The sequence below is a fragment of the Macrotis lagotis genome, chromosome 8 (genome assembly GCF_037893015.1).
Source record: "Macrotis lagotis isolate mMagLag1 chromosome 8, bilby.v1.9.chrom.fasta, whole genome shotgun sequence".
NCBI lineage: Eukaryota > Metazoa > Chordata > Mammalia > Peramelemorphia > Peramelidae > Macrotis > Macrotis lagotis.
In genome coordinates this window covers 113,037,056-113,063,155 of record NC_133665.1, presented here as the reverse complement: position 1 = coordinate 113,063,155, position 26,100 = coordinate 113,037,056, and the positions used below count along the sequence as shown (strand labels likewise).

Below are 26,100 nucleotides of genomic sequence, written 5' to 3'. Positions count from 1 at the left end.
TAAGTTGCCCAGTGTTGTTTTGGCTACTTCCTGGGAATATTCTGGATGATTCATGAATGACACCTACCAATTATCTCTTTAATCTATTTGAATGATTAACATAAATAGAAGTTGCTTGAGAGATCTTGATATTTTTAATGAAATGTAAGCAAAATTAAAAATTGTTATGCTAAAGTGACCAGTTAAAAAACAGTATTAAGGGACTACCCCCCAAGCAACACTGTGAAGGGACTATTTTGTCAGGTTCACATCCCTCAAATGGTAAGTGCCCAACCTCGATTCCATGTTGAATAGGATTATTATCTCTAACAGTCAACATATAGAATTCTTAAAAAAAACACCTCAAAATCTTCAATATTTATTAACCCACTAAACACATACATACACAGACATACTAATTTGTTTATTCTGTACTTCATCACTCTGAGGACCAAAGAGGGTCCTTCTTCTAATGTGATAAACACTGAGGACTGATGGATAACAGCAACTTCTTGAAACAACGCCCTCATATTACTTGTTTATCCCAAAGATGATACTCTAATGATGGGGATTTCAGGTCAAGTAGATGTGGGTGGGTGGTATGATATCAAGTCTTTTAGAAAGACAAAACACCACCACCACCACCGCCACCACCATCTCATATTCATATAATACTAAAAGTTTTCAAAGTTTTCAGTACATCCTCTCATTTTATCCTTACACTTAGCAGATATTATTAGCCCCATTTTATTGATAAGGAAACTGAGGCTCAAAGATGCTAAGTAAACATTGTCAAGATTACTTGAGAGTAAAATAAAAATAAATGGCAGGTCTTTTTTTTTTAAGTTTTTTTTTTGCAAGGCAATAGGTTTAAGTGGCTTGCCCAAGGCCATACAGCTAGGTAATTATTAAGTGACTGAGGTCAAATTTGAACTCGGTACTCCTGACTCCAGGGCTGGTGCTCTATCCACTGCACCACCTAGCCAACCCTGGCAAATCTTATTCCTCTCTCCACTGCTCCCACCCTGAGGAAATACTTGCATTCTAAAGAGCTAAAAACACATTCAAGTTCTGTAAGAAGCTTTAATATTCTGGAGAATACTCAGACCCCATTATATGGGCAACAGCCTGCCCTGCTCATTGACAGTCATATAATTTTAATTTGTATTTCCTGTCAAATTATAATATAGTGATATTATCCTCCTAAGGAGGGGAATTACACAAAATAAGAACCCTAGTTTTGTCTCCATATGCTTTGGAATGTACATCTTAGAATGTATTACTTCAGTTTTTTTACCTTAAGAGGGCAAACTCCAACCAGTCAGAGCCCACATCAAACAGTGATGCTCCACTATAAGAAAAGGAAAGAGGTTTGTTTGCTAACTATCTATGACCTTGGAAAGAAAGGCTCCCTTATCAACTCATCTCTTTCTTCTTGGGGAACCCTCACTTGTGATCAGTTTGAGTAAATAGAGGCTTTGATGTCTTTTCCGACATCAAAGGAAACACAATGGTTTCCTTTCGAACTACTCCTGATATCCCTTCTCTGAGCATCATATGCTATTATAGTTTCAGTGAGTAAATAATAAATAGTGATGGGCTTTGTTGCTGTTGTTTGGGGTTTTTTTGGAGGGGTGGGAATCTTGCTTTTTACTTTTTTTACTGTGAAAAGTTTCTAGCACCTCACAGTCAAAGGACAGAGCAGGGAGAAGGACTCTAGGAGAAGAGCAAAATATCATATGCAATCCATCTTTCTTTATTCCATTTATAGTATCTTTATAATCAATCGATACTGAACTCTAAAACTTATATATCTATGTACATAATACATTCATAAGTTGTGTGCTAAAATTAATAATAAAAGATCTTTCTGATCATAAGCTTCAGAAAAGGTGAACAAAAACTGCATGTGCTAATGAATGCTACATAATGTAATATTGTCATAAGAGTTAATCTTTCTAAATTCACCATGATATTCCTTATCATAAGCCACATAGCACTAACTTTATCTTTCAGGGGATAACAAAGGACTGAAATAAATCCCTTAGAATTCTGACTTCAATTTTTAGGGACTCAAAGAATGCTAAAACATGATCCTGAGGATACTGAGCCATCACTAGCACAAAGATTAGTTCACATCAGATAACCTCTGTATTATACACCAACATAGTCTGCTGACTGTCCCCTGCCCACAAGGACATCTTGGGATCTTTAGACATTCTATTATATTTGTCTATGAGAAAAGTGGAATTATTTTCAACATCACACAATAATGTATATTCTCCCTTGATTTGAGATTGGAATAGGTACTGCACCTGGGATTTCATTGACATGAGGAAACTTCCTCTTATATGGGGCAGCTAGGTAGTGCCTGGAGACAGGAAGACTCATCTTCCTAAATTCAAGTCTGGTCTCAGATTGGTGACTCTAAGCAAGTCCCTTAATCACTATTTGCCTCAGTTTCCTCATCTGTAAAAATGAGCAGGAGAAGAAAATAGCTAACTACTCCAGTATTTTTGCCAAGAAAAAACTCAGGAAGAGTCAAGAATAACAGCTATGTAATCTTTAAAAATTCATTAAAGCAATGAGAGATTAAGAAAATTATTCAGAATTATAGAACAATATATGTCAGTGATAGGACCTGATTATAAGCTTTTCTGACACAGAGGGCAAATAATTATAGATAATAATTTGAATTAAATTAAGGCTCCTATAGACATAAATTAAACTTCTTTCTACACCAAACTCCACCAAGACAAGGGATGGACCTTGATAGGCTGGAAAGGGAACAGGGATAGGAAAGTGACTTGAGTTCACTCCATAAAAGTGAAGAAAGTGAAGATGTTTATTTAGACATAGGGAATGTAACAACTATCTCCAGTAGAAAAATGATTAGACATATTTTATTTGATCCTGGAAGGCAAAGAAGGGTCAATGAATAGATATTTCAGAGAGGCAAATTTAGGTTTGATTCAAAGAGAATATTCTTCATAATTAGCAGTTTTCTAAAGTGAATGAGCTACTCCAGAAGATATTAGAGAGACTGGAAGTAGTAAGGTCTACATAGTACCTTGTCAAGGGGAATTTTTTCCAAGTGTAGTTGGATTAAAAGGGCATGGAGGTACCTTTCAAATCTGAAAACCTTTATTTCTATGAAGTGATAGGAAGTAATCTTGACATTCTGAGTAAAATAAAATTAATGATTTCTTCAGTTTTTTCAGCCTTAGCAACAAGCAAAAAGAAATCCTTGTTACAATGGAAATTAAAGCCTATTCTCTGCTGTAGGCAATGCCTAGGCATTTCAGTAGTTGATATTTTAGGAACTAAAATTAAAAGAATGTTCCCAATATTATGATTGGTGAGAAATTATTAATAACAAGAGAACACCCAATTTTTTATATAATCATTTTAATATGAACAGGGAGACTATAGTAATGCCAAAAATCTTGTACATTTTGCCTTGACAACTATCAATCCAATCTTTTTTTCTGATTACTCCATCTATCAGAGGGGGGTCTTCCCCCTTGTTGTGTCTTGGAAACAGGAATGGATGGTAAATGTTTAACAACCAGTTCTCACAAAATATAATTTAATAGTTTGATATTCATAATTAACATTTTCTCTGTTTTCTTAATTCAAGACAACTAAGAAAACAATAAATAAAACCCTGAATTTTTTTGCCCCATTTCTGAAGTATAAATGTTCACACTGAAAGTTTAACTGTTAGCTGTCCAGTTTGAGCTAACTCCAACAAATTCTTGCCTTTGGCCATCTGGTCAAGCACATAGTTTCCTTTTCAGAATTATGTTTTTAAATGCAGAAAATAAAAACAGGATTACAAAGGAAAACCAATTATACTGAAAGATAGTAATTTATTTTAAAGCAAATTCATGGACCCTAGGACAGCTAGGTGACTCAATGGATAGAATGCCAGGCCTGGAGTCAGGAAGAGCTAAATATAAATCTGCCTCAGACACTTACTAGCTATATGACCCTGGGCAAGTCACCTAACTCTGTTTGTCTCAGTTTCTTCATCTTTAAAAATAGTTGGAGAAGAAAATGCCAGGGTGGCTAGGTGGCACAGTGGATAGAGCACTGGCCTTGGAGTCAGGAGTACCTGAGTTCAAATCCGACCTCAGACACTTAAAAATTACCTAGCCATGTGGCCTTGGGCAAGCCACTTACCCCATTGCCTTGCAAAAACTAAAAGAAGAAGAAGAAGAAGAAGAAGAAGAAGAAGAAGAAGAAAATGCCAAACCACTAGAGTCTTTGCCAAAAAAAACCAAAATGGGGTCACAGAAAGGGTCAGACTTGACTGAAATGACTGAACAGCAACAACAAATTGGATGACAGTGAGAAAGCAGTTTAATTTTAGGTATGTGATTCTCCATTCTAAACCTATGTGGAGAATAGAAAAGGTGAAAAACCAAGCTTAGTTGTTAGTGACAAATAAATGTGAACTTAGATTTGTGATCTTCCAGAAGGGCTCCCTTTTGTGCTGGTACCTTATGTTACCTTTTGTGCTGGTCCCTTGGGAATTCTTGTGCTACAAATTGCCTAAGGTCTTAGGCAAAGAAAATACCCAATGACTGGGTGATGATAATGGTGAATCTGTGCCCCAAGATCAATAACACTATTACTGGCTTAAGTATATCTGTGGTCATGGGATCCAAAGATTAAATAGTTATTCAACCCTTAGTTCAATTCCCTCTTCTTTCTCTTTCCCTAATTCTCCTCCTCCTACATCTTTCTTCCAGCCATGAACAACTTAGATTAAAAGGTGCAGTTCTGCCCAGGTAGTCTTTTGCTATTTGAAAATATTTTGGGATACATATATACTTTTTTTTGGTTTGGGGGGTTAAGTGACTTGCCCAAGGTCACGCAGCTAGGCAATTATTAAGTGTCTGAGACAGGATTTGTACATATATACTTTCACAGTTTAATAATCTGCAAAATTTAACCTAAAATAGAATATTGCAGTAATATTCAGATAACCAGAGTCCTAGTGCTAGGTAGACCTAATTAGTCTTAAGTCTAGATTTCTGAATAAGTTGTTTTTCTTCTCCAAGCCTAAAAGTTGTCATCTGTAAAAGGTTGAGCATTAGATGATATGATCTTTAGCATCTCTTACAACTTGTTCTATTCAGTTTTTCTTGCATGCTAAAACAACTGCATTTTTGTCTCTATATTCACATCTATTACATGCAATACCTTGAATACAGCAGGTGTTTAATATGTGCTATTGGACTGAACTGAATTTCACTTAGCCCCATTGCAGTTATAATCAGTGATGGTTATTTGACTAAGGTTTATATGCATTCTTTTTCCTTGTGTAACAAAGGCTTGTTTGATCAGTACTTCATGCTTGATTATCCCCCCTATGCTCATCCTGGATTGCCTGTCCATAAGTCTGTTCCCATAGTAAGCAATGATTAAATCACAGTGTACCTCTCCAACACAACTCCTTCCTTTATATTAGGAGACTTCAGTCTTCCTCAAATTCTCTAACTTGGTAGTTTCTCAAACTTCTCAATTCTTATAGTCTACTTCTCCACACCACCTCATCTACATAAAGAAATGGTCATCAGATGCTCAAGATTGCCATTACTCACAAATATACCATTTCCATGTTTGTGAGTGATAAAATTCCTTTATCTGGTTGTTATCTTTTTATCATTTCATCTTTCCCTGTGCCTTATGAACACTAACCTTGATCTTTATCTTCAAGGCAGTAGCCCATTTATCAATTCTTTCACTCTAACTGGCAACCCTCTTTTCCCTTTCCTATCTCAACTCTCTGGTCAATCAGTTCAAATCTATACTCAAACCCCATGTCCCTTTTTTTTTTCCTATCATTGATCATGTATTGGATGTAGTGGATTATTACCACTATTCAACTTTGCTCTTCCTATTTTTCCACTGCTGAACAGTGTTAGAAAAAAAATGATAAACCTAATAGACTAGATTCACTATAAATATAGTTTTTATCATCACAATGGGACCCTCATTACAGCCAGGCAATCCTTTTATGTTCCCATAATTGTTTCACCATCCTATTTTCTACAGCAACTATGACTATTCCAAACCTTTCATCTGTCCTCAAGTGTCCCATGACACCTTTCTTCCCACCTCCTTAGTTAAGGACCTTGACTCATACTCCCCCCCCCCAAAAGACAATTCTTTAAGAGGTCCCTTTTCTCTCTTCTTCTTCATATCATATAATTTAAATTTCTGCCTCCATTACTTCATTTACCAATATCACATGAAGAGTTACTTCTCACCAAGGCAAACTCCTAAAGTTATACCCTTGAGACCATTCCCTCCTATCTTCTTGAACATTTGTATCTCCCCCACTCTATTTCTTTCTAATCTCCAGTCTCTCCCCAACTACTGTTCTTTCCCTATGATTTCCACCTTGATCCAACAATCCCCCCTTTAGTTATTGTCTTTCAACTCTCCTCTCCTTCTTAAAACTCCTCTTCTTCTTAAACACTTGGTGTCTCTATTTCCTCTATCACTTCAAAATCATCTACATTCATCTCCATAGTTACCAATGATCTCTTAATTTCTAATCTAATGACCTTTTCTCAGTTCTCAACATGCTTAACTTCTCTGAAAACTTTGACACAACCAAATATTCTCTTCATCTGGATACTCTCTCCTCACCATGTTTTTTTGTGACATTACTCCCTCCTGGTTCCTCTATTGACAATCTGACACACTTCTTTTCAGACTCCTTTGCAGATTTGTCATTCCCATCACATCTACAAACCTTAGAAGTTCCCAAGGTTTTGTCCTGAGTCTTCCTGTCTTCTCCCTCTGTACTATCTCACTTGGTCATCATATCATCTCCCATTGGTTTAATAACTAGTCCTAGGCAGATGGCTTCCAGATCTGTATATGTGATCCTTATAGTCTTTCTTGATCTCTAGTCTTACATAACGAACTAACTTTCAAATGTCTCTAATTAGCGGTCCAATAGATTCCACAGAATCCACATGTTCTAAATAGAACTCACTATCTTTCTCCCCCAAATCTTCCCCTTTCCCTGATTATATATTACTCTCCAAGGTAGCACCATTCTTCCAGCCACTCAGGTTAACACTTCAGTGTCATCCTCAATTGATACTCCATATAAACAACCTGTTAAGTCTTGCCATTTTTACCTTCATAATATCCCTCATTTCACTCATAGTTGACATCCAATTGCTTACCTTCATTAACCTCATGCTTGAACTACTACAACAGCTTTCTGGTTGGTTTTTCTATCTCAACCCTTTCCCACTCTAGTCAATATTCTTCATAGCTACCAAAGTGCTATTCCTAAAATGCAGATCTGACTAGTCACACCCTTACTAAATATTCTACATTGACTCACTATTGCAATTATTAATCAAACATAAAATCTTATTTTTGACATTTAAGGCCCTTTATATCTTACTTCCTCCCTTTTCAGTCTAATAATAATCTATCCTCCTCTACAAGCACTCAGATCTATTCTAGATGGTCTTCTTACTATTGCAAGTAAATAATGTAGTGTCTCCTGACTCCATTTCTTTTCATCACCTGTTCCCCATATAAAATTCCCTCCCTTTTTATTTCTACCTCTTGGCATACCTCAAGAGTCAACTCAAATTCAAATTTCAACAAGATGCCTCTTCCTGGTCTCCCATCCCAGTGTTTATCTCTTCTCTCTGAGACCACCTTCTATTTACCTTCTATATTATAGAGTCATCTCCTTTGACTTTTGCATTCCTTGAGGGTCTGGACTATGTTTTTATATTTCTTTGTATTTTAGTAGCTCTTTAAACTGCTAAAAATACTTAGCACATAGAAAGCATTTCATAAATGCTAGTCAGTAACTGCATACAGAGGACACACTAAGTTAGAATTTGTATATATATATATATGTATATATATATATATATACATATATATATATATAAAGAGCTCTGATAAGAAAAAATACAAATTAAACCCATAACTAGAAAAAAATTTAATTATATAAACTATCTTTCTTCTCTGTCAATGGGCGAGGAGGGGGAGGTACAAGGACATCCTAATAGTTATAAGAGGAAAATCCCATCAAAATTAAAACATGAATGGGCACAGACATATAGAGTGGATTCCTATTCCTAAAAGGCAAAATTTCATTTTATTTTCATAGAATTGTACTTAAATATCCCCCCTACCTTTGCAAGTGGTATCTTCAAACAAAAAGCTATAACCACTCTTGCTCCATCTCTTTCATGTCTCACTCAAGCTATACTAAAAAAAATATTTAGAAAGACTTAGAGAATTTGAAGATTCAGAAACCAAAGGAAATAAAATTGAGAAAATAGGCTTAATTGAGGGAACAGCAAGACATAGCCTCTTAAACACACTTGAGTAGTTATAATTTCCTGACCCCAAGCACAACCTAAACTTTGTTTCTAAATTCTGATCTTGGTTGTACTGTTTGAAATTCCACAAACAAGTGTATGGTCTGTGTTAAATCTCCTTTTGTAAAACACAAATATTTCTGCTTGGGTTAAATCAATCATTCAAATGTTAATTTTATTTAGTTTGGTTCAAAGTCAACATCTATTAAGAACCTGTTATATGCAGTGAAATTGTTTCCTTATAATTTGATGTGAAACATCAGTATTGAGAAAATGCTAGTTTTTGACTATGATAAGAAGAGGGTTATTTTCAAAATTTATTTATCTGGGTTTGTGAGCTTATTTTTATTAAATAGTGATAATTATATTTCATAATAATCAGCTTTCTTTGTAATCTTATGTATTTTATTTTATGAATTTTGCTCTGGGTAGGGGTTCATGGGTTTTACCAGGTTGCAAAAAGGTTCATGACATACACTAAAAATAAAAATCCATTTTGTTAGAGTATGGATTACTCTCTGGGAGTAGACAAGAGATAGCTTTTTTTTGATGAGCTCATATACCTTATCTCCTTTTCTAGTAAATGAAGGCACTTTTCAACTTTTAAAGTACTACATAAATGTTAATAACAATATATAGTTTATAGTTTTAATATTTGAAAATTATTTGTAAATATGATCACTACAACCTTGGCAGGTAGATATTGATTATTTTACATGGTAAGAAATTGAAGCAGACTGGTCCAAAGTCATCCAATTTTGAAAATGTTTGTATTTAGGGTAAGATCTTCCTGGTCCTACTCACTGTGACAATTAGCTAGTAAATATAAGTTGTAAACATTAGTGAAACACATTTAGAAATGTAGTCATTATTACTGATGTTATTATTCTGTTATTATGGTTATATTGTGACTGAAGAGTACAGGATAAGACTAATTTCATCACTGAAAGCCAAACACGTTTTGAGAATAGTGTCTACCTCAAAAATATTTGCTGAATTAAAAAGAATTTCCTAAGATCAGTAAAATTCAAATGTGCAAAAAAATGACAAAAAAGTAATAAATAGAATTCAGTATATCTTCAAAACACTCTATTTCAGAAGTATAATTTTTTCAATATCATGTCAAATTAACTACAAAAGCTTTAGAGAAATTAGAGTATATAATAGTGTATTCATTAAAAGTGAATACTGTCGATGAACATCTAAATCCACCCCTGTTGAAACTGATTTCCCTATATGTTTCAGTACAATCAAATGACAGGGCAGAAGTGAACATTCTAAGAAAAAAGCATTTTTCACCATAATATTCCCCTGTAATAGATCTTATTTAGTTCTTTTGAAATTTGAGTGGATTTTGCCAGATGATTTCATCCTAAAGCAACTATCTGTTTAAGGAAAACAAAATGTGTGAGTACCCTTGATTCTATTTTTTATTCTGCTAATAATTTTAAGTGAAAAAGAAATCCTTTCTTAATTCAGCCCAACACTTCTTAATGTTTCATGGATAAAACCACAGAAAGACCCACTCTCATTAATGTATGTTTGCAATTTTAAGTATTGTCAATTATATGAATATTTTTAAGTCAGAAGATCGGTTTTCTGGCTAAACAATACTTGAAAACAGCAAGAAAAAATCTTAAAAATGATGTTACAAAAATAATACTTTATATTGGGGTAATTAGTCTTTAAACAAAATGTTCTTATAGTAATTAATGAGACAACACATAACAGTACCTATATTATTTTTGTTTTGTTTTCATGATTTTACTTAAGAGAAATTCTCATTTTGAAAGGATGAAAATGCTCTATGATTCAATATTTGAATGAAACTACATAAAGCAAGAAAATGGTATAATTATACTATTACTTTTATTCAGAATCATAACCAGGGTGTAGAAAATAGGATTTAGTCTTGGGAGCCTTGTGGGGCAGAAATTTTTCTCCCTGACAGTTCTGTCCATTCCCCACTTTTATTATAGTACTTTAAAGGGTTCCTCTCTTCCCCAAGGACCTGCGTTCCTACATTATCATGTCTCCTACAAAATGGGGAGGTTAGCAGTCAAATGGACCACAGGAATTGGGGACATTGATCTCTCCTATCACAAATGTAAACCAACTGCTTCAGTCTTCACTCACTACTTCCACCAAGCCCCAGAATTCTTATATCAAGCTCTCCTATACCTTAATAATAACTGTTTTTTAAATTTTGTAGCTATCAAAAGGATTAAGTCATCTCTTGTACTATGAGGAATATGGTTCTTTAACATAATCTTAAAATCAAGAGTGAGAAACTCTCTTTAAATACAAATTTAATGGAGGAATAGTAAATTCTCGTTTCTATATTTGGTATTCATGTATAAACATGAAAAGTCCTACTCCTTCCCAGGTCAGCAGGAAGTTTGAATAGTGAACAGAATAAACATAATAAATTCCTCTGAAATTCTTGTAAACATGAATGATATCATGAAATATATAATGTTGTGGTTCCTGGCTAGCAAAGGTGTTCAACAGAACAAAAACTTTCTCATGATTGGAAACTTGAATTTACAATTCAATAAGGTACTCCAAAAGCATGGCACAGCATTGACAGACATATAAAAGAGATCAGGAGCCCATACTCAAACTATGATTTTTTTAAAAAAATGTTGTCTTCTTGTCCTACCTGTATCCTAAAAGGATATGTTTCTGGTTTATTTCATCATCCCTCCCTCCCCTTGCTACAAACTTCTCTGAATTTGTTACTATCTCTGAAAGTAGATCCTTTGTCTTAGATAGCCTATGGGATCCTTCTAGCTATATAACTTACTTGAACTATTTGCATCAGTTCTACATAAGGTGACTGGATCAGAGATGTTATTATATGCTTATATAAATACACAGAGAATTTTGCAACATCCTTCTTGAACTGACAAAAATGTGACTTTTCCAACATATTTCCTTGCAGTGATCTTTTTAACATATCTTTATCTTCACTTATTTCTCTTAAAAAATCTGGTCTCATTTAACATTCTAGAAGATTTGGGAAATGAATTGTCCAAAGAATGTCCTCTTCAGAGAACAGAGCACCAGTTCTGGAGTCAGGGGGATCTAAGTTCAAATTCAGACCCCAATACCTCACAAAAACAAACAAAAGAAAACTGCAAAAGAATGATCTCTTTATGCTAAATGGATTACCTATAGGTCAATCTTGGTTCATTTAATAAACACTCATTGAAAACTTGTGATGAAGAAAAATAAAGAGGAGACAGAGAAGGAGAAAAGGAAGAGAAAGAGGAGGAGGAAGAGTAGAAAAAGGAGAGGAGAAAAAAGATGAGAAAAAAATGGAGGAGAAGAAAATATTTTTAAAAGATAAATGAGAAGTTAAAGCAACAAGAATAAGAATCCTGATATAAAAGAAGAAAAGACCCCCAGGAAAGAGCGTGTTGGAAAAATCATGTTTTATCAGTATAAGAAGTATGTTGTACAATGCTGTGATTTCTCCATATACACATAAAAGAGTATTTCAGGAATTTGGGTCTGCTTATCTCCATGTGCATGTAGAATCAATGCACACAATGAAACTATATGATTAGAAGGATCCTAGAGGTTCCTTAGGTCAAAGGGTCCACTTTTAGAAACAGGAGCTGATTGAAAGTATCTGTGGCAAGAGTAGGGAGGGATGAGGTAAAGTTATTATTATCTCCATTTTATACAGGAAGAAACTGAGGCAAAAAAGAGATTAGATGACTTTCCCACAGTTGTATAGTTGGTGGTTTCTGAGGTCAATTTGAACTCAGGCCATTCCTGACTCTGGGTCCTATGGCAACCAGATATAAGACAAAGACTCTGTCTGAAAAGGCTTGTCTGAACTCTTGCTGTTTCCCATATTTCCTCCTTCCTCCTTTTAATTCATCTTCAACCAAGCTAATAAAATAATCCTCCTAAACTGTGGGTCCTACTGTAGCAGTTCTCTAATTGCTTATCTTTAGTTGTTTCTTTTATTTTATTTTGTTTGTTTGTTTGTTTGTTTATTGCAAGGCAATGGTATTAAGGGCTTGCCCAAGGCCACACAACTAAGGTAATTATTAAGTATCTGAGGCTGGATTTGAACTCAGGGCTGACTCCAGGGCTGGTGCTCTATGTACTGCTTCACCTAGCCGCCCCCCTATCTTTAGTTGTCAATAGAACCAAGGATAAAGTACCAACTCCTCCGCTTGGAATTTCAAGTCTTTCACAATCTGACTCCCAACTTGCTTTCCCAGATAATATTTCATTTCGCTTCCTCTCAATCACAGCCATATCCCATAGCCAAAGCAACATATTTATTATTCCCCTTCTTGGTATTCCATCTCTGTGCATTTGCCCAGGCACATTCTCATGCCTGGAAAATGCTCTATTACTCTACCCCTCCCATCCTTTGCCTTCACCTCTTAGAACCTTTGCTAAAGGTTTAGTTCAAGTACCACTTCCTCTAAAGACTTTCCTGATCACCCCAATTGTTATTGCTTTCTCTGTCTGACATTTCTCATCAATGATAATATTGTATTTCCCTATGATGTAAACTTCCTGAGGGCAAGATTAATTTTTGTTTGTGTATGTTTTTGTCTTTCTTTCCAGTACTAGTAGCTAAATAATAAAACCAAATTAGTGATCAAGTCCTACTCTTTTATTTTAAAGATGAGCAAACTATGACCCCAAAAGGTTAAGTGGTTTTCCCGTTTGTGAGAAAGATGTATCATGGTGTCAAACCATCTCAGTTCCTAACTTTTGGAGATTTTCCATTCTCTCTAGCATTTTCCTATGGAAAACCTACCTGCCTACTGTATTTAAACCAGTAGTAGTGCCTCCATAGATGTTAAATCCATTATCTGAGTGTGTCAGACACACATCATCATTCTGATGAAGCATCTTTACAGGGGTTAAGCCCTATGGATACTTATGGACTCCAGAGGGTGACAGTTCCCCCTGCAATCAAAAGAGTTTGAACCTCAGGCATAAATGACTTTAAGCTTTAGGTTTCAGAATAAGCAGCATAGATGGAATGCCAGCCTATATCCTCTGACACAAATCAAGTGTTCATTCTTTCACTCCTCCTTTTAAGAATGAGTTTCAGTCTCTCTGCTCTAACCCAAATAAGTGCTTTGCTTTTATTTTGTCAAAGGCTTTTGCACAGTCATTGTTTTAACTGTTCAATTGTCTTCATCTCAGCAAAATTCACATTTTTAAAACAAGAACTTACCTGGAATTAAAAAAAATTCTTCCTACAATTATGAATTCTATATATATTGCCAATGGCTATCTGACTTTTAGTATTTATAGAGAATGAAGCATAATGGAAATGTAGTTCATTGACACAGATATGCAACCAACTGCATACCTCCATATTGTCATCTCAAAAGAATGCTTCCCAAAATCAAGATGGAAAGAAAAGACATCTAAAATTTAAAATAAGAAGGCTTAGAATTTGATATTTTAAGTAATATTGGGAGACAAGAAATAAATTTAAACAATTTTTTTTAAAAAGGCATGTCTGAATGCATTCGCCTTCAAGAATCTCATAATCTAACCCAAGTCTCCAGAGTTCAGAGTCTAATTCATTGTAGAAATGACTAAGGACACCATAAAAAAGCTGTAACATCCAAAACATGTATTGAAATAAGAAATCCTGTCTGAGATGATGGACACCTGAGAGTATTTAATACCAGTATCTTTGAGAATTTCTGGAGAGAGGAATAACAGTAGGAAAATATATCATTTCCTGTCTATCTGTGCACAATGATACTGAAATTCTAAAGTCCAACAAAGTCCACAGACAAATATATATTAAGAGTTAGAGGTGGCCTACTTTGAAAACATTTTCTATGAAATCAATCCCACTAAACTGACCATAACACACACACACACACACACACACACACACACACACACACACACACATACACACACACACAAAATTCCTTTACTAAATCTGTCACCCATAATCATTATTAAATTAGATCTGATTTGAAGTGAAGTCAAGGCTGACAAATATACTTTTTCAAGCTGCAACTTATAAGTAGACATAGAGATGGAATACTGACAAAAACTCTTTAGTTTTTATCTGCCTTTGTGACTTATAACCACAAATCACTTCATGTGAGAATTGAGAAATAATGGAGCTAATATACAGTGTAATATAGCAGAAAGGAAAATGACACTTGAAGTCAGGAGAGATCTAAGATCAAATCTTTCCTTTCCATGGCCAAGTCACTTAACTTTTGAGCTGCCGTTTCCTTACTTATAAATTTAGGATAATAACATCTAAGATGCTAGTCATAGGTAATCTATAAAGATTTATAATGTAAATACTTAATGTCAAGAAGACTTTTATAAAAGACAAGTACAGAACAAATCTTAAAAATCTCCTAGTTTAATTCTTTTCATTTTTACAGAGTAGGAAAACTGGATCAAGAGTGGCAATAATTTACAAAAAGTCACCTAGATAATAGAATGTGGATGAGATTTTAGAGTTAAGGAAACTGGGGCCTAGAGAAGTAACTTGTCATAGGTGACACAGGTAGATGCAATTAGAGGTAGGATTTGAATCCATGTCTTCTAATTCCAAATTCAGCACTCTTTCTACCATATCCCACCCTCAGAACTGTGAAGGTCAAAGGAGGCAATATATGCAAAGTACTCCAAGGTTTATAAAGTCCTATATAAATAGATCATTCAAAGAGTCCCCTTTTTAACCTTACAAATTGGATGAGGCAACTGGCAACTGAATCTATAAAAATGTATAAGGAAGTCTCATTTAAAAGCATAACAATCTCCCAGACTTTGAATTTTGAAATACATTGATACTTGATCACCTTCACATCAATGAGGCAAATGGAAGTCATAGTGGATTAAGAAACTTCCAAAGAGTTGAAAAGATCTCAAGGAATCTAGATTCTCTTTGCCCCAGGTGAGATCACAATTTAGCTTTACATTTTTATGCTGTTTTGATTGTGTCTTTCTATATAAATCCTTCATCAGGAAGCTCCCCAAATATATTGGGGATTTTCCTCTGGTTCTTTTGACAATTTATGAATCATCAAGCTGTTCCTGTGTTATCCCTCAATTTAATGATATGATGACTTGAAGTCTTTTACAACACTTTTTACTTGTAAATCATTTTTGGTAATATATTTGCTATTTATTAACACCCAACATTCATCCTATCATCATTCTGTGGGTCAATTGTAAGTCTGATTTTGGGGGGGGGGGAATCATGATATTCTGGTTCCTTGCCATGGAGCATCAGGGATAAAGCACTGTACTAATAAGATAGATGGACTTTCAAAGCAGGAATCAGCTTAGAAATCACTGAAAGCACAGTGAGATGGTGGTGGTGCTTGGCATTGGAGATTGTGAAAAAGGCACCATCTTGAAATAATCTGACAGTGATATATGCTTTGGGTGCTGTTTGAGATTTTTAAGGATCTTAGATTATGGAGCACAGAAGAGGCAAATTGACATTTAACCTTAAGACTGCCTACGTACGGGGCGGCTAGGTGGCGTAGTGGATAAAGCACTGGCCTTGGAGTCAGGAGTACCTGGGTTCAAATTCAGTCTCAGACACTTAATAATTCCCTAGCTGTGTGGACTTGGGCAAGCCACTTACCCCCATTTACCTTGCAAAAAAAACCTAAAAAAAAAAACAGACTGCCTACTAGGATACAAGCAGTCTACACATATACGCATACATCAAGCCTCTCATTTTTTTTCCTCTTAACACAAATGTGTGTAATTGCTAAAGCAAAAATGGAAATGAGGCTACTGATAAAATCAGTTAAATACTTGAAGTTGCAAAAGTTACATGTGTAAATGTTGAAGACTGTAGAACAACTTGACCACCCTCCAATAGCCAGTCTTGACAGTCCTAGGTCAAACTGGAAAAGAGAAATGTTTACTACCAGTTTGTGAATCATGAGAATTGTCCCTGGGGGCAAACTGAGGCAGAGAAGAAACCAGGGAACTCTTGAAGTATAATCATTCTGAGGACCCTAAGGCTACCTTGGAGCACATCATACTAGGCATCTCATTTGTGGACTTGAAGCTATCACCAATTGGAAGTCAAGCAATGAGGTACTTCTGCTCTCTACTCTAAAACTCAGGAGATATTTTCTATACCCTTTTCATAACCATGAAATTCAGATTTCAGTATATCATGACCAGGTTAGTATTTCAATATAGTTTCTTCACGACGAATCCTTTGCAACTTCCCAAATATAGAAAGTAACTGTGATATTCCTTGGTTTCCAAGAAGTTCTGCTATCCATGGATCCTATGAATGATGACTTAAACTGAAATCTTTGTCAGTGGATCAGAACACTTGAGAAACCCTATTATTGGCAATGCAATTAAGAAACCCTCCAAACTGTCCTCTAGACTGACCTTGAAGGATATTTCTACTTTGCTACTAAACACTGCACTACCTCCTGCTCAGTTGCTCTAGCTATCTGAAAAATTCTCCCACTTATATTAGAGGTAAGAGGTGGGCTGAACTGGACCTTATATTTGTATCAGAATATGTACAATTTTGTCATTTCTAGTAATATATCATTTATCTAATTAGATAGGAAGTAAAATATAATTATAACTCATTGCCCAAATGTCTTGATATTAAATACTATACCAATAATCATGTCACAATGACCTGTTCCACTGTGAAAATATTTCAAATGACCTATTATAAATTGAACAGTGAACATCAATGGGACTAATTAAATTTATTTTTGCAATTACTTATTAAGACTTAAATTTATAACTATTAAATTTGTTGCTATTTATTAACCATTAAATTTGTGGCTGTTAACTATTTAACTATTTACTTATAAAATTACTAATTTCAAGGCCTAAAATATTATAAAGACTCCAAACATTTCTTTCAGGTCTCCAATGTTTTGTCCGTTCATTCGTTTTCATTTTTAACTTACATGATATTAGTGAAACTCTATTCTTTTATTATACTCCATAATTTCAAAAAAAGGCTTTTTGAAATTTCTTTATATTCCTCATTCTTTCCTTATTTGCATGCAGTCTTAATTGCATTATAGTATTCCATTACATCAATGTAACATAATTTATTTAACCATTCCATTATTGCTAGCCATTTAGATTGCTTCTAGGTTTTTCCTCCTGAAACTGAAATAAAGCTATTATGACTCTCCTTGACCACATAGCTACTTTTTAAAATAATTTGTTACTGATGAAAATTTCAAAACATAGTCTGAACAAAAGGGTTGTGGAGCAAAATGTATGATCATTTTGTAACTTGGATGGGATATAATCAGATTTTCTCCCTAATAAATTCTGCAAATTTATAATTCTACCTATTTCTTCACATTGAACTGTATTGCTTTTACTTAGATTTGCAATTTGATGAGTAAGGGATTGTGATTGAAAGCTTTTTCAATTTGATTTTCTTTACTTTTCTAATGGAAACTATTTTTAATATTGTTTTCCCCCAATTACATGTAAAATAATTTTTAACATTCCTTTCTCAAAATTTTGAGTTCCAAATTCTCTCCATTCTTCTCCTTCCCCCTCATTGAAAAGAAAAGCAATTTGATATAAGTTATTGATATGCAGACAAGCAAAATCTGATTTTATATTAGTCATGATGTAGAAGAAAACACAGACTTCCCCCCTCTCCCCAATTAAGAAAATTTTAAAAAGATATGCTTCAATCTGAATTGACTCCATCAGTTTTTTCTCTGGAGCTGGATGGCATTTTTCATCATTAAGTCATTAGAAATTGACTTGGATTATTATCCTGCTGAGAATAACCAATAGATTCAAAGATAATCATCTTTTAATAATACAGTATTGCCATTTCTGTGTACACTGTTGTCTTGGTTCAGCTTACTTTGCATCAGTTCATATAAATCTTTCCAGGTTTTTCTGCAATATCCTGCCCATCACTTCTTGTAACACAATAGTACTCCATCACAATTATACATATCACAACTTAGTCAGCCAATCCCTTATTGATCGGCACCCTCCAATTTCCAATCTTTTACAACCACTAAAATGAGTTGTTATATTTTTGCATATATATATATATATATATATATATATATATATATATCCTTTCTATTTTTTTTATTTCTTTGGGATACAGATCTAATGGTAGTATTGTTGGGTCAAAAGTTATGAATGGTTATATAGCCCTTCCGCCATAGTTTCAAATTGCTCCACAGAATAGTTGAATCAGTTCACAATTCCACCATGCATTGGTATCTCTGTTTCCTCATATTTCCTCCAACATTTGTCATTTACTCTTCTGACATGTCAGTCAATCTGACAGTTATGGGGTAGTACCTCAGAGTTGTTTTAATTTTCATATCTCTAATAAATAATAATTTAGAGCATTTTTCATATGATTATAGACAGATTTTGATTACTTCATCTGAAAACTGTCTGTTCATACATATCCTTTGACCATCTAAGGGAAAATCTTGATCCAAATATCATCTAAATTATTGCTTCCTAATCATTTAGAGAATAAGGACTCCACATTATCACTGAAAATTTTCAAAGATCCCACATAATAGTATTTATATTATTATTAGTATCTATTAAATGAAAAAATATATGATGTTGAAAACAGTATCAGGAATTCAGTACTGCTTTTAAGTGAACTTGAATTTTAATAATTACATATTGTGTGTGTATTTGAAAAATAACTCTGTGAAAGTTATTTCTCCTCAAAGTCATAATTAGCAATATATTCATAAGGCAAAGTCTGTATGGGATGGAGCAGATGTACAGTGAACAATCAATTCGGAGGACAATGTTATCAGTCAGATAACATTGACCAGGAAACCCACGGAAAAAGCACAGTGACAGAAAGTTGGGGGAGGGGAGGGAGGAGAAAGAATGAAGGCAGGAAGGAGAAAGGTGAGAACTTCATGGCAGAAATTTTTCCATGGGAACTTTGTCCAAGGGAAAGCATTGTGCCCCTCTCCCTTACCTCCCCCTTTTAACAGAATTGTACCATCTACAGGAAAAAAATGTAATGATTTGCAGAACTGGGGTTATCCTATCACAAGTTATAAAAAATTTGGAAAACAATAATCTGGACTAAAACTTTCTTAAATCAATTAAATGGATTGTTCCATTGACCAAGCAAGAATCCTTCTAAACTAAAAATTCTGCCTGTATCATCATTTCAACCTGAGCAGAGTTCAAGTTTCTTTTTTCATTTTGGAAAAGTTTGTAGATAAATTATATGTTAATGACATCTACTATACCTACAGGAAAACTAGTATAGATAGTGAGTAGAATAATTTCACCAAAATATATCAGGGAAGAATTAGAATTTCTTGTCAGCCTCTGAACAAAGGGGGTAAGTAGTTCTTGGGGGCAGCTTCTCCAACTTTACTCTTCCAAGTGAGGAGGGGCTAAGTACATAAGTTGATAGGATTTAGAGCTGGAAATGACTTCTTATAGAACAAAGGTACTACCTTATTTGTCAACTCATCGGATCAAAGAGTCAGTACTCCCAAATCTCAATCCACCAAATACAGAATTGAATCCCTCAGGGTGACAGGCCAAAGGAAACATGTATGATGGTAGAATCCCTGGTAGCAACTTGTAGGACTGAAAGGGTGGTAGTCAAAAGACCTTAAATAGCAACAAAAAAGTCAATTCTTTATTTTTCTAGATGAAGAGAGGAATGAATGAAACGGTTCATCTAAGACTACAGAATTAATAAGCAGTGGAGTCAGGATTCAAACCCAAGTTTTCTGATTTCAAATTCATTATTCTTTTCCCCATCTCATGATGCAGGAACTATCAGTCCTCTTAGAGATTGTTTACTCTATCCTATCAGAAGAGGAAATCTCCACTTTTTTTTCCCCTGACCACCAGTCCCAAAAGAATATTATCAGTGGACAAGAATGATTGCAGAAAGAATATGGGGATGGTTGGAATTGCCAACTAGAACAATACATGCAATACAGCAGTGCTGGCAGTGAACTACATCTGAAGAACAATAGGCTACATCTGCCTTTCAGACCTTCAAGTCATCTCCTAGAGGCAAAAGAACAGAGCCCCTGGAGCAATATCTTTTCTGAAAGAGGCATTATGCAGAAACTTTAAGCTGCATAAAGACAATATTCCTTATGAACTTATGATTTACTTGTATCTTATATGGATTTTCTTTGCTTTAGGAAGGACTTTTCTTTTGATATAACTATTGTGTTGAGAAAGAACTAGAAGGGTTTTTTTTTCCTGTCCTTGTTATGTGTAAATACTATGTAATCTGTTCTTCACAACCTTTTCAGTATTATACTCATTTTAGTTAAAGAAACTGAGGAAGAAACCAAATGACTTTTCCAGGGTCACAGAGCTAGGAAGCATTGAGATGCTCTTCAATCTAGATATTACTGATTTCAGATCCAGTGCTCTATCCACTTAGCTATTTTTATGTTAATTGATTGATCTCCTGAATGATTTTTTGGATGGGATTAGAACCAAGTAAGATGGAAAGTCCCACAAATAAAATGCCTGCCACACCATAGACATCTCTGATACAAGGGATATATACTCCTGAATATCTGAGAACAGAGCTTTATCAAGTATGGTGTAAAACAGAGTTCTGACAAGTTGATAAGGCAATCTCAGGGTATAACTTGACATCAGAAATGGTGAAAGTTACACAGGAGACTATCACTGCTTTTTCTGGATGCCATATGCAATTGATGGGAGTAACTTAGAGAAGCCAATCTCCTCATTCTCAAAAAAAAAAAAAAAAAAAGTAACCAGAGTCAGCAAAACTGTCACTGGGGCAAAACCTCAAACAAAGAAATGGTACAACTACTAGAGGCAGCATGGTGAAAAGAACTCTAAACCAAGGAGACTCCGGCTAATTTGTGCTAAACTGGAGTGACTTTGAACTCAATTTTCTAGGCCTCACTTTCCATATTTTATAAAATGAGGTAAATGAACTAGTTGCTTCTAGCTCAAATGGTCTAAGAATATTGTAATAGGCTCACAAATTTAGAGCTAGAAGTGAATGGGACAGGGCAGGGTCAGAAGGTCCAAAAGAATAAAGTGACTTGTGTGAGATCATTCAGTTTGGAAAAATCCCAGAGTCAGATTCAAAATTAGGTCTTTTAGCTCCAAAACCACTGACTTTTCCTCTATGTAACTCAGCCCCTCCATTTCTTTAATCTCTATTTTTCACTCCACTGAGAATACATGCTCAATATATATTTCTATGTGCATATATACACATGTATTATATAGTTGATAACATAACAGTTATACATGCATGTATGTATATATATATACATACATACGTACATATATATATGTGTGTGTGTATATATATATATATATATATATATATATATATACACACATGCATTCACACACACTGCCAAATTTCCCTGAGGATTAGATTGGGGTGTGATAAGCCTATGTGACCAAGTCAGATTTAGTTCCTGTGGAGGTCTTTGAACCCCAACTACCCCTATTCCTTAAAGGTGATTTCCCAAGAAATACTACTTTATTCTGGGAACAATCAAGAATCAGTTAATGACTCCAGATGTTTAAATTACACAAAGAAATAGGATGGGGACACAGAGCAGCAAGAGAGAGCACAGTTATTTTCAGTTGTGCTAATTTTACATCTCAATCATCATATTCTGTCATACTAATGGACTATCTTTCATCTCAAGTATACAAGGTTTACATAACTAATTAGGAATAATTAAATTGAACATTATTCCTTCCCCTTTCAACAGAAAAGATAAAGGAAAGGAATAAATAAAAATCTAACAAATAAAACCGTTTTAAAAAACATCAAAGGGTAGCAGTGGTAAAAACTTTCAATGTGATGTTTTCTAAACAAAGTCTATTGAAAGACAGTTTTAAGATCTAATAAACAATTCATATTAATAATTATTCTAATTATGCATTGAATTTGATAAAAATAAATACAAATTGGGCTGACAGTATCTTGCCTTTATCTACCACCCAAAACAACACTGTAAATCATAATCAATTTATTGGATGAGCTCACTCAACAAAGAGTTTTACCCTAGAGGAAAATGCAAATGTTCAATTTAACTCTCTCATATATTTAACCCTTCCACTGACAAGTTAAACTGCATGTTCAACTTCAGAAATAGAGTTCACTGTTTCTCTTAGTTCCCAGCATCTTTTTCTTGAAAGATACACTATTAAGCTAGTCCTTTATTCAGGTAGGCCTTTTTTTTCACTGAATAAAAAAATTGGGGTGGGGGGAACTTAAGTAGAGATGATTATAAGATGGTTGAGAAGTCTTTGAAAGCTGGGGTCTACTAATAGTCATAGGTCTGAGAGGCAGGACCTTGATGTGACTGTAAATGAACAAGCAGGAAACTATTTATCATTAAAAACCAGAATTCCAGAGAAGGAAGGAAACTGAAAGATATTCTAGTCGAGGAGTTGGATTGCAAAGAGGTTATGGGACAGACAAGAAGCTAATCAGCAGCTCAGCGGGTAATAAAACTCAGGTCTTTTGGTTTCTTGTTCAATGATTTTTCTTTTCCACATTACCCTTTCACGGCTATAGATTTTGGTTGTTTTCACCTGTACCAAAGTTACCTGGGCATGCCATTCTGTGTGTCTTCTCACCTGGGAGATAAATTTATTAGTTCTACCTCGTCCTTGTCTAGGAATCTCTGATGCTGTAAAAGGGACTTTGAATTAAGAAAGACTTTTCTTCTTTCTTGGGGTGAGGGGAAAGGTTTTCATTTTACACATATGGTGTCTCTGGTGTTTTAAAAGGTACTTTAAAAAAATAGACCAGTGGCTTATTAGAGGGCATTATAAAGCCCAGATTATCCCTTCCTTTTCTTCCGTGCCCCTACGAGCAAACAGTATACAGTATTTCTCTGTTCGGTTTAGAGCTGTACGTTTATGAAGAATCCTTCCTCAAGCGAGTCTGAGTCTGCAGCTGTGATTCCCAGGTCAACCGCAGTTGGATGTGTCCGATTCAAGTCTGCATGCGACTATGTCCGAATTGGAACCTCGGTGTCGCCACTTGGCTGGTGCTGGCTTGGGTGACCGCGAGCCACTGGGTTAGAAGTGCTGAAGCAAGCCCGTTGAGGAAAGAAAGCAACGCGGATTCCATCTCCCCGTCCTTGATTACTCTAATTTAGTCTTTTCGGGCGTCTCGGGGAGATCCCCTCCCAGAGCATTCCATCTGTCCGGAAAAGATTTAGATTTTTTTGCCTTTCCCTTCCCACTCCTACTCTCCACGGAGGCCCTTTTAGAAGCCCCTCGCTTCTCCCAAGTGCGAAGCATCCCCGACCTAATCGAAGCGGCGGCGCAGGGAGTTGAGGAGGATGGAGCCGCAGCCCAGAACAGATTTGGCGTCTGGTTGTAGACAGGCAAACAGGTTTACACGCTCCTCAACCGCTTCCCCAGTGCTTGGCACCCCCGCCCCCCAAACCAGACACACACACACACACACACACACACACACACACACCACATGCATCTCACACACAAAATACACACACATACACAAACAGAGGCGACGGAGAAAGTCCCGAAGACCCATAAATAGCTTAAATAGCAGTTCCCGGGGTTAAGGGGAAAGGAGTCTGGGTGGTGCTGGAGGCTGCCCCAGCAACTGAGGCAGTAGCAGCAGCTGCCACCGGGATGCTGCAGAGCTCGCGTTCTTGGGCAGGTGGAAAGTTGGAAACAGGGCTAAGTTGCGGGCTCTGAACTGCGTGAAATCGGTAAGGATGCGGGAGGAAGCGCAACTGAACCGGAGGAAAGAAACACCGGGACAGAAAGAATAGAGCAAGGGCACCGCTCAGAGATGCACTTTGCCGCTCAGGGCCTCAGTTTCCTGATGTGGCAACAATTAAGATTTTGCACTGAATGACCTCTGAGGTTCCTTCCAGGTTCCCCAAACTCAGATCCTGCGATCCCTGGGCCAGGTTGTCGGAGGTTCGCCGGCTTTCCAGTCCCCCTAGATCGGAGCCTCGGGGAGCCCCCTCCTTCCTGCAGTTCTCGTGACCTCCCCTAGTCCATTTTCCCCGGGAATGTCCCCTCTGGAAGGTGAACCTGCCCCCAACTCGCCAGTCCTCGCTCCTCTGACCTCTCGGGGCAAAGCGGGCTTTGTGGGCGCCTTGCCCCAACTCCGCTGGTCCCTGACTCATGCTCCCCCTCCCCGCTCTATTGGTTAGCGGAGTCAGGTCCCCCCCCCCCCGGCTCCTTTAGCCCCTGAGTGGCCTGAAGTCGCCTTCGACGCAGCCACGCAGCAGCCGGCCCGGGATCCAGCAGGTCCCCACGTCCTGCAGCCGCCGCGCCGCCTGGCACGCGCCCCACCGCTCCAGGAACACACCTCCACACTTACACACACGGCCCCAGCCGCTCTCCTTCCCCTCCTCCCCTTGGTGTGTGCACACACGCGGTCGTGAGTCTCCACGCACCCCCCTCCCCGAACCCGTCCCCTCAGGCGGCCCCCTTCCCTAGGTAGCGCTGGGGCTAGGGCGTCTCTTGACTTCCAGGGACTGGGAAGCAAAGCGAGAGAAAGAGAGGAGGAGGAGGAGGAGGAGGAGGGAGGGAGGGGGACGGAGTGGGGAGCTGCGGACTCACCGTCCTCCAGAGCCGGTGTCTTTTGGCAGTCACCGAAGTGGCGGTGACGATGAGGTGAGAGACGGACACCACTATCCCGAAGACGATGGCCAGCAGGCTCCGCACCGGCAGCAGAGAGTAGGAGACGAAGGTGACGAGCAGGAGCTGCCACATCCCCTGCTCCGGCGAGGCGGGAGGCTCCAGGCGGGAGGCCCCCAGCGAAAAGGGGCAGCAGAGGAAGGCGAAGGTGAAGCTGAAGAGCAGGATGAGTTTGACGATCTGTTGCAGCTGGGGGACCTGGAGGTACTTGACATTGGTGACGATGAAGAGGGAGAGGAAGATGATGCAATGCACGGGGTGCGAGCCCTTGGAGATGGTCAGGCTGGGGCCGGACAGCAGCTCCCCCAGGGCCAGGGTGCCGGTCAGCACGATGAGCACGGCCAGCGCCTTGAGCGTGGAGGTCTGCTCCAGTTTCAGGTTGTAATTCCGGAAGAGGGACTCGAGCTCTTTGCAGTCGAACTCGTCCTCGCACGCGATGGCCTCCAGGAGGAGCGGGGAGCCCCCCGGGGGGGCGCAGCCGCAGGGCGGACACTTCCTCCTCTTGGTTTTGACTTTCCGAAACGGTGCTTCCTCCATGTCAGGGCCATGCACGGACCCCCCGGGACGAGATGCTCCGAGGGCCCCTCCTCCCCCGCTCCTCGCCAGCTCATAGAGGGGCTCCGCGCCGGGCTACGGACTCAGCCCCCGGCCTCCCCGGGACTCCAGGGACCAGACGCTCCCGGCCGGCCCCGACACCATCCAAAGAGCCGGAATCGAGCAAAGCCGGACGGGCAGGAAAGTCATGCGGCGGCAGGGACGGGCTGGGCCGGCCCGCCCCCTAGCCTCTCCGGGGCGCCCCGCGCCGCTCCCGGCCCAGCCGGCGGAGCGCGTCCCGGAGCATCCCGGCCAGGCGCGAGTCGGGGCGTCGGGAAGGCGAAGGGGGCGCGCGCCGAGGGGCGGCCGGCGGGAGGGGCGAGGGCCGGGCAGCGGCGGGCAGCGCGGGGGGAGGAGGAGGAGGAGGAGGAGGAGGAGGAGGAGGGCGCAGGGAGGGAGCCGGGGAGCGGGAGGCAGAGACACAGGGTGATCCCCTTCCTTCCTACGTTCAAGAGCATTT

General features: G+C 37.8%; 1 protein-coding gene across 2 annotated transcripts in view; it reads right to left on the bottom strand.

Moving 5' to 3' along the window:
* ADCY1 (adenylate cyclase 1) overlaps nt 1–25,710 on the bottom strand; it is a 370,465-nt gene extending 344,755 nt beyond the window's left edge. The window contains exon 1 of one of the 2 annotated variants that reach the window (XR_012470935.1): nt 24,969–25,710. Coding sequence is in view for 1 of the 2 variants with exons in the window: in XM_074198240.1 (XP_074054341.1) it covers nt 24,969–25,583 (615 nt within the window). In the remaining variant the exon portion in view is untranslated. The remainder of the gene's footprint in view (nt 1–24,968) is intronic. The other variant, XM_074198240.1, reaches the window with a different exon arrangement.
* Between the last annotated feature and the right edge of the window lie 390 nt (nt 25,711–26,100).